Genomic DNA, 15,940 nt, shown 5'->3' on the forward strand with positions numbered 1-15,940 from the left:
GGTCTCAGTTTCCATAACTGGGTCCCCCTTTCTTCTCCTACTCCCTGGGTTTCCTAAGATTCTGTCCCCAGACCATTTTTTCCTCAATTATTCCCTCACCAAAATCTTCTTATTGATGATCCTCAAATATGTGCCCCTCACCCCAACTTTTCTCCCTGAGCTCCAGGCTCACCTTCCCTACCACCTTCTATATCTTTTGCACCTGGATACCTTGCTGGGTACCTCAAACTCAACTTTATGTTTATCCAGAACACCACTCATCATTCAAACTAAATTTCACTTCTTGCTATCCACAGCGCTTACATTCTCCTAATCACCTGGGTTGAAACCTTAGTCACAAAGTTGGTTCTTCCCTGCTTTCCCTACACATTACAACCAAATACCAAAATATTCTAATTGAATCATTACAATTCCATTCACTGCTTTCCATTTCCATTACTAGTACTTTAAGTCCTCTAGCATTTGCACTCTCCTGGTCATGACAAAAAACATTTTCTCACTAGTCTGTCTACTATTGTACAACAACTTTCTAACCAGTCTACCTACTGCTCTAATCTGGTGGTGCCATAATAGAATGTATTGATCCTCATCAAATCACTTCTCTTCCTCATTTGATGGGATTTTCAGGGCCTACTGAAATAAATACAAATTCCTTATCTAGGCATCTTTAAAAGCAAGGCTGAAGTACCTTTTCCAGTAACTAAAACTAATGAAAGTGCTATAAAAATAATCAAAAGCTGCAATTTCCTACTTTTTTTTGTGACTTCTTGAATAGTGCTTCAAAAACTTTCATTTGCTCACAAAACATCTGAAGGGCTTGTTAAAACACAGATTCCTAGGCAAGCTCCCAAAGATGCTGACTCAGTAGGTGTGAGGTAGGGAGAATATGCATCTCAAATAAGCATACATTGCCAGTACTGCTTTGAGTAGCTCTGATAAAGATTATATTCCATTTATCTTAATGTTTATAGAAACGGTGTTCCTTGTACTTTTTCCTGCCCCAATACTCTCTGTAATCTACTATATAGCCCAAAGTCCATGTGTTCCGAAGACGGCACCAGGCCCAGGTTGGTCTAAAGCCCTCCTAGTGATTAGTTTAAGAAGGAAATACAATATGATTCTGGCCAGTGAGCCACAAGAGTATAAGTTCAACAAAGGACTTTGGAGAAACAAGTTCCTCATTGAAAAAGAGATACAGGAGGAAAAAAAAATGAGGAAAAACTCCATATGAATGCTTAATAAATGCCTTTTGATAACAACAACTATAGAATATCAGGCTTTTTAGAACTGGTATAGCACTGAACATGCAGAACTATGCACTAATCAAGTTTTTGGTTTTTTGGGTTTTTTTTTTTTTTTTTTTTTTTTTTTTTTTTTTGCTAATCATACGTTGCTTACCTTATTTAACATCCAAAAAAAAACTTATTTTAAAAACTGTCACAATTGATACATGAACCAGACTTCCCATTAATAATTAAGATTAACCATGCTTTCATGCAAAAGAATTAGTTCTTAAAAATCTCAAAAAAAGGGCTGGGTTGTAGCCCAGTGGTTTGATACTCAGCATCACATAAAAAAAAAAAGGCACCAATTTATTTTTAAAAAAATAAAGGTATTATGTCCATATACAACTAAAATATTTTTTAAATCTCAGAAATAAAGAAAATATCACTTTTGGAAAACAGAAGAGATTTGTTAAATAATTATTAAGTTCAATGGGTAAGAAAGTCACAACAAGGGTACTATCACACTCATTTGTTGAGAAGGAAAAGAGGTATAACATAAAACCACCACCAAGGACTAAAGAATTAATTGGTTGCTCTATAAGTTGATTTATGTGTATTAGATAAAACTTTTAAGTTTAAAAGGGATTTAAAGTCAGTGAATCCAATTTCTTATTGTGGGGAAGAAGAAACGGGGGGGCCAAAGGTGCTGATTTGCCTAAGAACAACAGTGGCAGTGCCAAACTGGAAAGCCCTGTTGCCTGGCGCCTGCTTCTCCTTTTACTGGCAGAAGGTCTCTCCTCTTTACAGTGTATTTACTACCTCCAGGTGTATGCCACCAAACCTGAATGAAAACTCAACTATGATTAGTACGTGAAGTTATTATGTGACATGAAGTTACCATGTGACATTAATATCACAAATTAGAATAAGCATTCTCTACTGCATCTTATATTTGACTTTTCCTTAAATATTTTTTGTTTTCTGAGCAATGAGAAAAAAAATCAAAAAAAGCTTTTCTGCACTTTATAAATATTTTATTACAAAGGCTAAGTATTTTACCATTGGCATAAGTGAATCCAAAATAGTGCATATATCTTTGTTATTCCATTTGCCTATACTCTTTGGAAGTTTTAAAATTCTAAGCAGATGTATAACCCAAATGAAATGCCACATTAGCTTCTGCCAGGGCAGCAACTAGAAAAAACAAACTCAATCACTTTGTCTGCAGGTCGTTGTGGCCAAGGAGCAAGTGAAGCTAGTGTTAAAAAACACGACCACTAAAATGGTGTTCTAGGGGCTGGAGTTGTGGATCAATGGTAGAGCACTTGCCTAGCATGTGTTAGGCACTGGGTTCCATTCTTAGCACCGCATATAAATAAATGAATAAAAATAAAGGTCCATCAACATCTAAAATAAAAATATTAAAAAAAACAGTCTTCTACAATTTGATGACTAGCAAGTGAAAAAGTATACTAAGCACATTATGACTATTTCAGGTCCATGAATATAATGGATTTTTTTGTTTTAAGATAAAATTGAACTCAAAAAGAAACAGGAAAACTCTCTTGACTTACATAGGAAAAACTAACAAAAAAATCTAGAAATGTTTTGGGGAAAATGAAACATTCTGTTGTTCATATAAGTTAACTTATATAACATAGCCAACTTCTCCATGGTTCTCAAAAACAATCCTTAATTGTCAAAATGGTTTGGGGGCACAATCAATTTCTTTTGGCAATGACTGAGAAAAATAAACAATGGAACTATTGGCAGAGGCAGAATTTGAGTCCCAGACAATTCTTTACAACAAACTAAAGGAGATGCCTGCATCACCAATCAAGAGTACTGGGAAACAGTTTTTAAATGGAGTATTATTTCCTTTCCATAAAAGGTGCCTAATCAAAAAACAAAGTTTAGTTTTCTTTCAATAGCTCAGGAAGCCAATATCCCAAGAACTTAATAAGTTATTAATAGAAAGATACATGCCCAGTAGAATTTTAGAGATCTAAGAAATATGATTTCAATTAATAGTCACTATGCCCAGGGCCATTCACCAAATTAGTATGACCAAGATGTCCACAATTCCAACAGTATTACTGCAAGTTCAAAATAAGATATTTTAGGGAGGAAATTATAGGTTATATAAAAAGGGCAACAGTCTTTAGAAAACTTCCAGTGTCTAAAGAATCCAAAGCAATCAAAACGGTAGTAAATAAATCACATTTCTAAGTCCATATTAAATTCCAAACCCTCAAAGAACCTCCCATAAAAGTTTGTGTTTTTTTTAATATTGTTGGAATTTACTCCAATGGTATAAATGCAATGATATAAATACCCTTTTCTCCAATGATATAAATAATATCAGAATCAACAGCTTATAGAAAGATAGTATAGCTCTCATTTTCAAAGGTGAGAGTTTTAACTTTCAAGTTTTGGTTTATATATTAACTTTTCAGTAATTAATAAGTCTTTCTGAGAACTCATAATACCCACATTTCTGCAAAAAGTATCAAATATAACTTGGTAAAAACTGGAAAACTATGGTATCTTGTATTTTTCATCTAGAACATTTTTTAATTAGGCCAACTAAATAGTCCTCACAAAAACTAAGTATCCCATTATTTTAATTAATTATAAAAGTTGCTACAATTCATCTCTGAAGAAAAATAATAGAAAGAATGGTCTCTTAAAGTACTATTGTTTAAAAACAAACAAAAAATACCAAACTCCTCAATGTATCTTCAGAATATAAAAATGGACTTCCAAGAAGTGAACAAGTTACTATTTATTTCTGTGATGTTCCTTGTTATTTTTTTTCCTTTAGTAGACTTTTACAAATGAAAATCATCCCTCTTATTAGAAGAAAGCTGACTTAGTAAAAACAAGGAAAATTTACCCACAAAGACTACACAGTCCATGTGGAAACAGTTTATAAAGTTTTTATCAGCTCAATGCTTCACTTCAAATTTCTTTTAATTTTACATTTATAACTCTGACTAGGAATTTAACTAAATTCCTTTCTCTAGCAACATAATAAATCCTGAACTACAACTTCAAAAATTGATGGGTATGTCTTAGTCATTACTTTGCTGGTGCTAGTCCTGACTCAAATCCATGCCACAATCCCCCTAAATTAAAAGTATCCTAGTCATTAAAAAATCAGCAATAGGCTAAATTTGGTTTTAGGATTTGAGAAGAACCAGGCCAAGGCCTGACTTCAACAATCAGGCCCCCAAATGCTTCTCATCCTTGTATTCATCTGAGCCCCTTCCAGTTATAATTAGCTCAGTAATCTTCCCTGGATAGCTGCCATCTACCAAGCAGGAATTACCAAAAGAATCACAAAAAGAATTCCAACAAATGGGACAGTTAATAGGCTTTAAATATTTTTTAAGTGACCCAAAGGTACTGAGATGGCTTTCCCTGAAATATAGGAAAGTACCTTAATTTCAGAACAATAAGAGACATTTTACAGAACTTATATAGATAATGGTACTTCAAAATAGTTTTTTAAAATGCCTCTAGTATTACAGTATAATACAGTACATTATATGGCATGAGCTAGCTAGACAACATTAATTCCTTCACTATAAGTTTAAAAAAATGGGGATATAACTCTCAGAACTTTTTAAAAGTAAAATTGCAAATGGCACCCACTAACAAACCTGGCAAAAAGCCACAACTACTGATGACCTCCAGTACCTCTGAATGGCACAAGCTAGAAAAGAGATATTGCTCACATTTATTTAGAATAACTGGAGGCCCTGCAACAATCCCTGGGACAGAAAAAAACTGGAGCTGGCAGGCAAAGAGTGACTTGAAGACAGAATACACTAACTAGGAATTATTCAGCAGATCCAGTAAAGAAGGGTCTTCCTGTGAGAAAGAACCTTAGGAATCTTAGAAATACAAACTTGGTAAGGTGGCCAAAGAATAAAATACTTGGGGCTCTCCTGCCTATCAACATTAAGAAATTTTATTAACTGAACATTTCCAGCTAACAGCTTATGGTCAAAGTGCTTAAGGATAGAAATGTGCAACTTTCCCATAAAGTACATTGCCTGGATTTAGAGGAAAAGATTCAAGCCAAGCACAGCAACTTCATGCTCTATGACATTCAAAAGCACATTTACACAACACATAGTTAATAATATTCAGATGAGATAAATTTTTCAATTGCCCACCATAAGGATACACCAGAAATTCCAATACAGTGTACTGCACATAGCACTAAATTTTTGGTTGACTAGATTGAAATAAAACTCTCACCAACTTGAAATGACACTCTCCAAGCTTTACCCTATCCACCTCTACCTAACCCTGCACTTTTTCTTTCTTTCTTTCTAAACATATCAACTCCCAAGTGCCCAGACCTGAACAATGAACTTGGAATAGGAAAATAAAGAGCTGTCACACCTGCAATACTGTTTATTTCTGCTGATGACATGTGGTCATAATTCTGGTAGCAATGCTGATAGGCCATCATCATCTTTTTAGGGAAAAAAGAATTCCCTAGCCAACTAATGTGCCTAGCACATTCGCATAATCAACTCATTTCAGCTTCTCAATAACTCTGAGGCATAGCAATACCCAGTTTGTTTTTGGTGCTGGGGATTGAACCCAGTAACTTGAGCATGCTGAACATGTGCTCTACCACTGAGCTATACTCCAAGCCCAATACCCACTTTTTATGTAGGTAGAAACTGGAGTTCAGAAAAGTTCTGTCAAAGGTCACCTGTTAGTAACAGGACTCAAACCTAAGTCCATACATTTACCTCTTTCTCACCATTTATGTAATCTGAGGTGTTATAAAAGTACAACCAAAAATGTAAGCTAACCTCCTAAGTAGTAATGGGAAGTATTGAGTTGTGTGTTTCTTGTTTATTACCTACAACAAATTCTTCTAGAGCATCCACTACTCATTAGACACTATATTCCCCCAAACTATATAAAATTATCTTTGCTGACAGAAAACAAATGTCTAATTAGAGAAACAGGCCATTTCTATAGTTTTTAATGTAAGAAGCAACAAAATAAGGTGTTGGAAAGGACAAGGGTTTTAGATACATTCATATGAAAATTTCAGTGCTTCTTACTAACTGTGAACTTTGGACACAACAGGTAACTTTCATCAGCTATAAAGTGGTGATAAAAAAAATCTATATCTTAGAGCACTTAAGTTTAGATGAGACAAAATATGCAAGTAGTTAGGGGTGTAACATTAATTCCCCTAAGAAGTTACACACACTTAAGTACCAATAAGCAGAAAGTTTTACACAAAAATCAAAGAATTTGATTTGCTTTTCAAAAATTCAAAACCAAAACTCCCAAACCCTGACACCTGACTACAGATGTGTGAAGACGCTGTGCAATTAGCCAATTAGGGTATCATTTATAACAGCAGCAGTTAAACATACAGAAGACTCACACCTGAAGCACAAAATTTAAACAGTAAACAGGAGCACAATCATGTTTAAAAAGTAAATAGGGGTCATTTTTTAAAAAACAAAACTTCCAGTTAAAGGTAACTTACTACCAGGACTGGGATTGTGGCTCAATGATAGAGCACTCACCTAGCATGTGTGAGGCACTGGAATCAATTCTCAGCACCACATAAAAAATAAAGGTATTGTGTCTATCTACAACTTAAAAAAAATTTTTTTAACTTTCCTCTTACTGAAAAATAAGTAAATAAATTAAAAATAAAAAGGTGCCAGGTGCGGTGGCACACGATTGTACTCCCAGTGGTTCAGAAGGCTGAGGCAGGAGGACTGCCTAGTTCAAAGCCAGCCTCAGCAAAAACTAGGCGCTAAGCAACTCAGTGAGACCCTAGCTCTAAATAAAATACAAAATAGGGCTGGGGATGTGGCTCAGTGGTTGAGTATCCATGAATTCAAACTCCAGTACCCAAAAATTAAAAATTAAAAAATTATTAAAAAAAAAGGTAACTACCATATAAGGTAAAAGTGGATGGCAAATAAATGCAATGTGGTATCTTGAACTGAATCATAGGAACAGTAACCTGAATGAAGCCTACAGTTTAGTTAGTAGTAATGCATGTATGTTAATTTCTTAGTTTAACTGGCCAATGTACAACTATTCTATAGATGTAGACAAAATCCAAAATAAAAAGCTTATTTTTAAAAGGTGGATGACAAAGCAATGACAGATACACACAGCCACTGTTAGGTATTACCACTTGATTTAGAATTTAAGAACAGTTAGCCTTAAGAGCAAAGGTCATTAAAGCATACTGATTTTGCAAGCTATTTTAAAATATATGGAATATCTTGAGTTTAATGATATTCCTTCCTTAAAAATAATTTTTTAAAATTTCTTTTGTAGTTATAGATGGACAGAATGCCTTTGTTTATTTTTATGTGGTGCTGAGGATCGATCAAACCCAGTGCCTCACACATGCCAGGTAAGCGCTCTGCCAGAGACTTCAGCCCCAGCCTATATTCCTAACTTTTAAAGAGAAGGGACTTGTCTTTTTCCTAGCGTTCTTGCTTAAAACACTGAGTTTATGGTATTGAATATTGTCACTGTTACAAACCAGTAAAAGTTTCTAAGTTATCTCTGCTTTTCTAATCTCGAATAAGACAATTATTCAATCAGAACATAAAGAAGCATTTTCACCACATATAAGGTATAATAGGAATTTGAAAGTCTAATGATAAGTGACATTTCCAAGTTTAGTGCTGAAGGCAGGCACAGGTCCCATCTGTTTCCATAACACAGATTCTCTTAATCTATTACCCAAAACTGAAAATCAGAGTTAACAAAGTGATGTAGAACTCACTAAGGAATTTTTATTTCCAGGGCCAAATGATGGACATTAGTACCACAACTTTTTAAATAAAGTACATGGACATTTGTTGAGAATCATATTAAGTGACTCTGAACTTTACTAGCTGTGTTCAGCAAGATGGCTGATGCTTTCACCAGCTGGGGTCTGCAAAGAAAGGGTTTACTTGCATACCAGAAGGCAAATCCTATACTACAAACTGGCGAAAGAGGTTTAAAGCAGCATTAAGTTCAACGTGTACACCACACACATATAATCACATGAACAAGTATGCTCAGCTCAGCTGATGGGCATTTTCTAACGCTTTAATATACAAGTGATTTAGAGGGCAATTTTCAAATTTCAAAGAAATCTTAATAATCTTTTCTTATTTCAAAGAAGGAAAAAATAAACACAGCAATGCAGCAAAGTCATTTCTCCAGCTGAAATGACCTCCAGCTTCCATGGGCTACTCCCGATTTCGCAATAAATGAATCTGAGACTCAACCCACGTACACACAAACAGCAGAAGCAAGGAACACTAAAGATTTCTCAAGTCCTGGAAAACACACCTGCTTCCCCCCACCCTCCAAGTTCCCCTTCCCTTCCGCCCCATACATAGTTACCTTGACATCGACCCCCCAAAAGAACGAGGAGGAGAGAACAGCGAACGAAATCCTGTTTTAAATCATTTGCGGTCACAATCCGGGGAGCCAGAGTACTACTAACCTGATTTCAGGGAGGCAGAACTAAACCCAAGAAGGCACCGGGGCATACTATACGTATCTGAACCGCCAACCCAGCAAACTGCTCAAGGAAGCTCAGATGTCAATTTACCGAAAAGGTTCTGGCAAATGCTATCTCAAATGAACAGTTCCACCCACCAACCTCTCGATTGCTAGTACCCATATTCGACTGAAACAACCCGGGAGATAAGAAGCAGCATGCCTTACCTTGTACAAATCTCGACATTTTAAGATTTTATTAAAATACTCTGGCTTATATATTTTTTTTTTAATTTCTAGAGGAGTCTCGCTATAGGGCAGGTCTCTCTTCCTCCTCCCCTGCTTTTACCAACCGACGTGTTCTTGCTCCTCGAATGTTTGGATACTTAAGGGAGTATTCATTCAAAGCGATTAAAAAAAAAAACAAAAACTAAGAAAACCTTCCCCAATTCCAAAAGACGGAAACTTGGTGCGACGGAGTCTGCCTAGAACTCCTGGCTACACTGCGCTCCTGACACAAACCAGGGCCAGCTGGAGACTCCCGGAAAAGGTAAAAACCACACGAACTTAAATTTCATCAATGAAAGAGGCGGACCCAGAGCAGCTATTTCACCGCCCCTCGGTCCCCACGCCCTCTGGGGCTGGACTGCAGCAAACACCAAGGGCCGCACCCCCGCGGGCCCCCTCCCCAGCGCCACCGTCCAGCCTCTGGCGGGTTCCCTGGAAAACCTTAGCCAACAGTGGCTCCGGCCCGAGCAAGGGTCAGGGAGGCGCGTGAGGCCGGCAAACGGTGCGATGCAACCATTTTTACCAGCCCATAAATATCCCGGGACCAGGAGGCGCTGTGAATTCCGCACTCCGGCACGCCAAGTGACCCGGGCCTCTCGCTATCCGCCTTCTCGCCCGGAGCAGCAAAAGCGGCTGCGGCTTTTTTCCGGGGAGACCGAAGGCTACGCCGTCCCTCCCCCCAGGACACTAAGAGACCCCGGGCTAGCGACGACCTGTGCACCCGCCTGGGACTCCCCGGGGAAGGCCCCCCACCCTTTCTGCATATTCTTAATCCCGAATTCGGTCTCGGGGACCACACAGCGGATGAGGAACTGGGTTCTACACCTCTTGGAGAGGGAAACGCACATCCCCCCCGGGGGTCACCAGAAGTCCAACTCCGCCCCTTCCCCAGCCGCCAGCAAGACCCACCTTCCCGTCTTCCTTCAGCCGCTGGGAAATTGGGGGCGTTTATGGCGCCCCGGGAAGAAGACTCGCAGGCTGAATGTCACCTCTGAGGCACCCTTCTCTCTCCCTCTTTTCCCTGACACATGCACACCTTGAGTCCTTAGCTACCAATCGCAGCCCAGTTGATGACCCCCTTTACCCACCCGACTGCGGGCTCCCGGCACCCAAAGCCCCCACTTTCTCCCAAACACCTCCCCTCCCCCTCCATTCACCGCAGCCCCCCTCAATGCGGAAATGTACCTACCAAGCAGACCGACATGCGCAGCCGCCAGTCGGGAGCTGAGGTTAACGCAGGGCCTGGCCAATGAGACTTGCGGAGGTGGCAGGGGGCGGGGCACTTGCAGCCTGTGCCGCCTGAGGGAGCCCAGCGTGGGCAGGCGCTGTAGCGGGCGCGGGAATCCCGCGCGTGGAAGCCGCGCCTGTAGTAGTGGTAGGGCAAAGGCTATTTGCCCAGTAACGCTTCCTGTCTTCTACGTATACTTCAGCAAAGGAGAGAACGTAAGCACGAGAGGATATTTTTTTTCAGTTAGTAAAAAATGCCCCTCCTTACCAAGAATTGAAGAAACCTGGGAGGACGGAGCTAGAACTTGCCAAAGCAGCTTCTCAAACCGAGAGCCCTGGTCCTTCTCTTTAGACCCTAACTCCATTCAACGCGTCTGGTTTGAGAAGGGTGAAGATGTGTTCAGAAATAAGCAGCGGGATGTGTGTGGCCTAACAAGAGCAGGGCTTTAGGAGTTAAGGCTCCCTCACCAGAATCACCACTATCTCCCTTGCCCCATCCTATCCTTGTGGAGATTTGTGTTGTAAATAGGCCTTTACTTTTCTGATCAATGTGGAAATGGCTCAAGTTATCATCAAAAGAGATGCTTTCCTTTTGGTAGATCCTTTAAGTCCTCAAAGAGAATGTTAAACAATGGAATGTTGACTCTAGCCTGGGGACTGTGATAGGGAGCTCCAAATCACACCTGGTATTACTAACCCCACCTACGGGTAATACCCAGCGTGCCTGTCAGTAGGTGTATCTCAGGCTTAACATTTACACTGAATGACGCAAACAACTCTCATAAATTATGACAAATGAATTGGCAGCGGCCTCTCTTAAGTGTCTCCAATAAATCAAGTACTTCCAAAAGAATCTAAGACTTTGGGCAACATTATTCAACAATGGTAAAGTGAGAAATTTTAAATGATTCATTCTCTAAACAAAGGAACTTTATAATTTTTTTTTTATTTCCACACATTCATATGGAAATGTTCTTAAAACAACACAAAAGACCGGTGAGCATTGGTACTGTGTTTCTTTCTTTCTTTTTTTTTTTTTTTAGATTTTTTTTTAAAGAGAGGGAGCGAGAGAGAAAAAAATTTTTTAATATTTATTTTTTAGTTTTCAGCAGACACAACATCTTTGTTTGTATGTGGTGCTAAGGATCAAACCCAAGCAGCACGCTACCACTTGAGCCACATCCCCAGCCCCAGTACTGTGTTTCTTAATGAGGAATCCAAAAAGAGTACATCCAAAATCTCTCAGTTATAAAACTAATTACCCCCAAATGAGACCAGAGCAGTATCTAAACTACAACTTACTAACAGCATTGGAGACGTCTTACTTAGAATCTCTACGTCTTTTGTTAATAGTACAGAAATTATTCCAGCCCTGAATGAACTGCATTTACCAATTAAGGATCAAATACTACCAAAAATTAAGGGTCCCCCCCCCAAGGGTTGCTTAGCCTATTGTCCCCATAAGGGACAATGAAGAGTCTCTTAATATACAAGGTTTACTAAAGAAAGAATAGTCAGTTGTTTTCTACCTTCACTGATGATTAAGGGAAAGGAAATAGTTTTTAATGGCAGCAAAAGTGGTTAGTAATTCCCAAGAATGACATCTTGATTTATGAGTGATTATATATCAAGATATAGTACCAAAGGATATTGTATATTAATGCCTCAAGAAATCTCCAAAAAAGGAGCTATTCATTTTTAGTGTTTAAATCTATAAACACTAAGAGAAGTCGCTCTCTAGAAGCCATATTCCCAAATATTACTTTCAAATAATGTCCTGCCAATGGAATTTCTTTATACAGAGACTTAAATTTAGAACCCTTGAGGTCTTTGTAAAACAGCTTCCCACTCCCACAGAAAACTAATTCTTCAAGACCATGGAGCCATGGCATGCTTAAAGGCAATTGCCTATTTCTCATACAATTCAGCCCTGAAAAATTACCTACTCTGGGTATGTCTCTCTGTATGTGTTTTTAATTTTTTTTTCCATATATACTATTATGTAATATCCCTACAGGGTACAAACCTTTGCAGAAACCTTGGGAGGGACAATCTCAAGAAGGATGAAAATGGAAGGCTAGGAAGAAGTATGTGAGCAGGGATAAGGATTTGGAATGAGATGGATTGCAAACTAAAAAGAAACCTGCAAGCCAATTTTTCTCTGGGACCATATGCTACCATCCAAGGATGATATAAATTCTGCCTCTAATTTTCTTCATTACTTCTTTCTACTTCCCCATAGAAACATGAGAAAATTCAGATTGGTTTAACCAGTCTAGTGTCCTGGGATGTAATATAACCTCACCATATCTTTTTCCTTTTCTCTAGATAGGAACTTTCTATCAACAACAATAAAACAATATCTGCTGCCATATTTCTGAGCATTCTTTTTTTGTGCCTGTTTAGATTTAGTGCTTGACATAGTGGCACACAGAAAGCAATCTATTAGTATATATTGAATGACCATTTTAGTGCCACTAAATCTTTTTAACTCACAGTATTGTATCCTGCTCTTTACTCTCTGGGAACCATAAATAAGATATTTTTGGAGGTAAATTTTTAAGTTTCAGTTATTTCCTTCCAGAATTTAAACCTAGTCCAAAGTATAAGAATACAATAATAACAGCAAATACAATGCCTTGGTGACTTTACAGTAAGTTTTGCTAACTCTCCACCTTTAGCATTATCTAGTAAGAGGTGGTTTAGAAATTGCTAAAATATGAAATAAGTATACAAGTTAGCAATGTGTGTGATCTTTTATTTTTTTCTTAACTACCCTTCCCTATCCTCTCAAGAAAATAAAATAGTACATTATTTTTTTTTGAGGAAACATGTCATAGACATAAAATTTTCTATGTCATGCCCAAAGTGTTGTGCCAAGAGACCAGGCAACAATTATCTACTGGACTGCTGCCCACACTCAATATTGACCCCATCTAAAATCCTAGGCCACCCACATGAAAGAAGCAAAAGGGACTACTGTTTTGTCAGCAGATGCTAGTTACTGACTAGATTTAACAATAGGGCACTCTACTTGAATCAAAAGGTAACCAAACAGGGGTTACTGTAAAAGATACCAAATTATACCTATGAGATGGACTGCTGATGAACAAGTAATCTAAAAATGAATGGGGTTTCCAAATACTTGAGGAAGAGAAAGACTACATTGTTTCCTGTTGCCAACACCCAGTTGGTAATGAATCAGGAAGTTTGCTGAAACAAGTTTTGAATTTAAATTGTGACATGTCCTTCCATTTGTTCACAGTGTGATTTTTAAATTATATTTGAGAGTTATATAACTTTTATATTAAAACAGTATCAATTATTTCAAACTGAGTTGCTTTTAAAAAAGGAGTTATTTCATATTACTGATAGCTATCTGAAGAGTTGATAAGCCTTTCTTCTCAGTGGTTTTAAGTCATTAGGCTCAAAAGAATGCAGTTTAACCACAATACACATGATCTCATTCACATTTATCAATAATTTCCCTCTAGGTTTTCCTTTAAGCGTTGAAGAAGGGGGCTGGGGATGTGGCTCAAGCAGTAGCGCGCTCGCCTGGCATTTGTGCTGCCCGGGTTCGATCCTCAGCACCACATACAAACAGAGATGTTGTGCCCACCGAAAACTAAAAAATGGATATTAAAAAATTCTCTCACTCCTTCTCTCTCTCTCTCTCTCTCTCTCTCTCTCTCTCTCTCTCTCTCTCTCTCTCTGTCTCTCACACTCTCTTAAAAAAAAAAAAAAAGAGTTGAAGAAGGCAGGTCCTTGCTATGTCTTCTGATGGTTCTGTCCTGCATGTTCTCCAGGGGACAGTGTTGGTGAGAAGTAGTGATGCCATTGTTTTATCTCAGCCATGTGCCACACTATACTTCCAGATCCCCTTCTGATTATAGAGGCAGAGGATTCTTTTACTTCAGTTACTAGGTCAGAAATAAACATAAAAAACATATTATATACTTTTTAATAAGCATGGATTATTATGTGAACACAGTTTAGAAATACAAAAAGAAAACTCAATAAGAAATAACACATATCTTACTAAAGTCCTAAGACAGAACAAATATTCTACTTTACTGTAGTGATATATGTACAGATAATGAGGTTACTTATTATTGACTTTGAAATCCTCATAGATAAGAGCTGTGAAATAGACGAGATTTCAGTTTAATCCTATTTTTTCCTCTTCTTTCAACTATATTCAAGATTCCCTGTTGTGCTTTCCATCAAATGACTTTTGATAGTTTTCCAAATATCTCTGCCACTGGTCTAGCTTATTAAGTTTCCTGCCACTGGGAAGCAAAGGATAAAGAATTTCTATTTCCTAACTTAGTCTTAGGGAATTCATTTTAAGCATTTTACAACTACCACCATAACTAAATATTACAGAGAAGATTCTCAGTACTGTTCTTTGGACGAAGCTTAGATAATTAAGTAATTATATGTCATTAAATGAGAAATATGATTAGAAAATAAAAAGTAACGGTGTTTCCTCTTTAGAATGAAAAAGAAGAAGAATGTTATATTTAGAGAAAAGACCACAGGAAAAAAATGTGATATATTAACATCAAGTTCTGGTGTCATTTTATATTAAATTTTAATTTTTTAAATTTCACTAGAGGTACATATCTTTTTTTAAAAAAAAAATCCAAATACAGTAATACCAAACTGCCCATAATGAAGAGCAGTATTCTCCTGCTTGTCTTTATTTCAAACCTATACCCTAGAGGCAACCATTTTTCATCTGATAGTTACTGCTATATTTCTAAACGTTTATATTGCATTATGCTTCTTAAATTACATTTCTTTGGTTTCTTGATTTTAGGCATTATATTTTGACTTCCTATCATAATAGATAAGGACTTAGTTCACACCTCCAGTTTTTCTTTTCTGCATTTCTACTAGTTTTCTAAACTTGTAAAGCTATGTTTCCTAACCTTTTCATCATTATGACTCAAAGAATAAATTATAAAATTTATATAGCATATTGGGATAACTTAGAGAGAATTTTTGGACATTTATATTGGGCACATAAAGAATTATTTGCTTTATGGGGCTGGGGTTGTGGCTCAGTGGTAGAGCACTTGCCTAGCATGTGTGAGGCACTGGGTTCAATTCTCAGCACTGCATATAAATAAATAAATAAATAAAGGTCCATCAACATCTAAAATTTTTTTAAAGAATTATTTGCTATGTAAATGTATATAATGTTATGAAAATAAAAATGAATGCAAAGTAATAAGAAAATATTAAATTTATATAAAACTCTAAGGTAAAATCTTTTCAAGTATATAAATGGGAAATTTAAACCTGTCTGAAGGAACATAACCCTTTTTAATCTGATTTTATGCTTGAATAGTTAGTTACACATAGTTTCTGATCAAGTTTTCCAATGATAATCTTTTCAATTTTTTGGTTGTCACTATGGTAGGCTAAATAACAATCTCCAAAGATATCTATTTTCTTTTTTTTTAAGTGAAGATAACCTCAACATTTTGTTATTTTCATAACAAAACAAACAATGAAGCTTAGAACTGGATCACTTGGTCCTTTCTCTTATCTCCTCCTAGTTCAAAATGCTTGCATCTCTTAATAGCCAGCATTCTCTTAGATCTGCAGTTAGGCTCAACATACTCAAGCCTCAGCATAATCTTCTTTGTAGTTTTAGCCTTTTTCCTGAAAATTGGCTT

At 37.2% G+C, this 15,940-nt stretch overlaps 1 protein-coding gene across 1 annotated transcript in view; it reads right to left on the minus strand.

Moving 5' to 3' along the window:
• The window catches only part of UGP2 (UDP-glucose pyrophosphorylase 2), a gene marked incomplete at its 5' end in the record, with an annotated part of 54,441 nt that extends 44,262 nt beyond the window's left edge, over window positions 1–10,179 (minus strand). The window contains 2 exons of the mRNA XM_081265153.1: window positions 9,550–9,713; window positions 10,111–10,179. Of these exons, the coding sequence (XP_081121279.1) occupies window positions 9,550–9,713; window positions 10,111–10,179 (233 nt within the window). The remainder of the gene's footprint in view (window positions 1–9,549; window positions 9,714–10,110) is intronic.
• Between the last annotated feature and the right edge of the window lie 5,761 nt (window positions 10,180–15,940).

Source organism: Spermophilus citellus (assembly GCF_964194105.1).
Source record: "Spermophilus citellus genome assembly, chromosome: 13".
NCBI classification, from domain to species: Eukaryota; Metazoa; Chordata; class Mammalia; order Rodentia; family Sciuridae; genus Spermophilus; species Spermophilus citellus.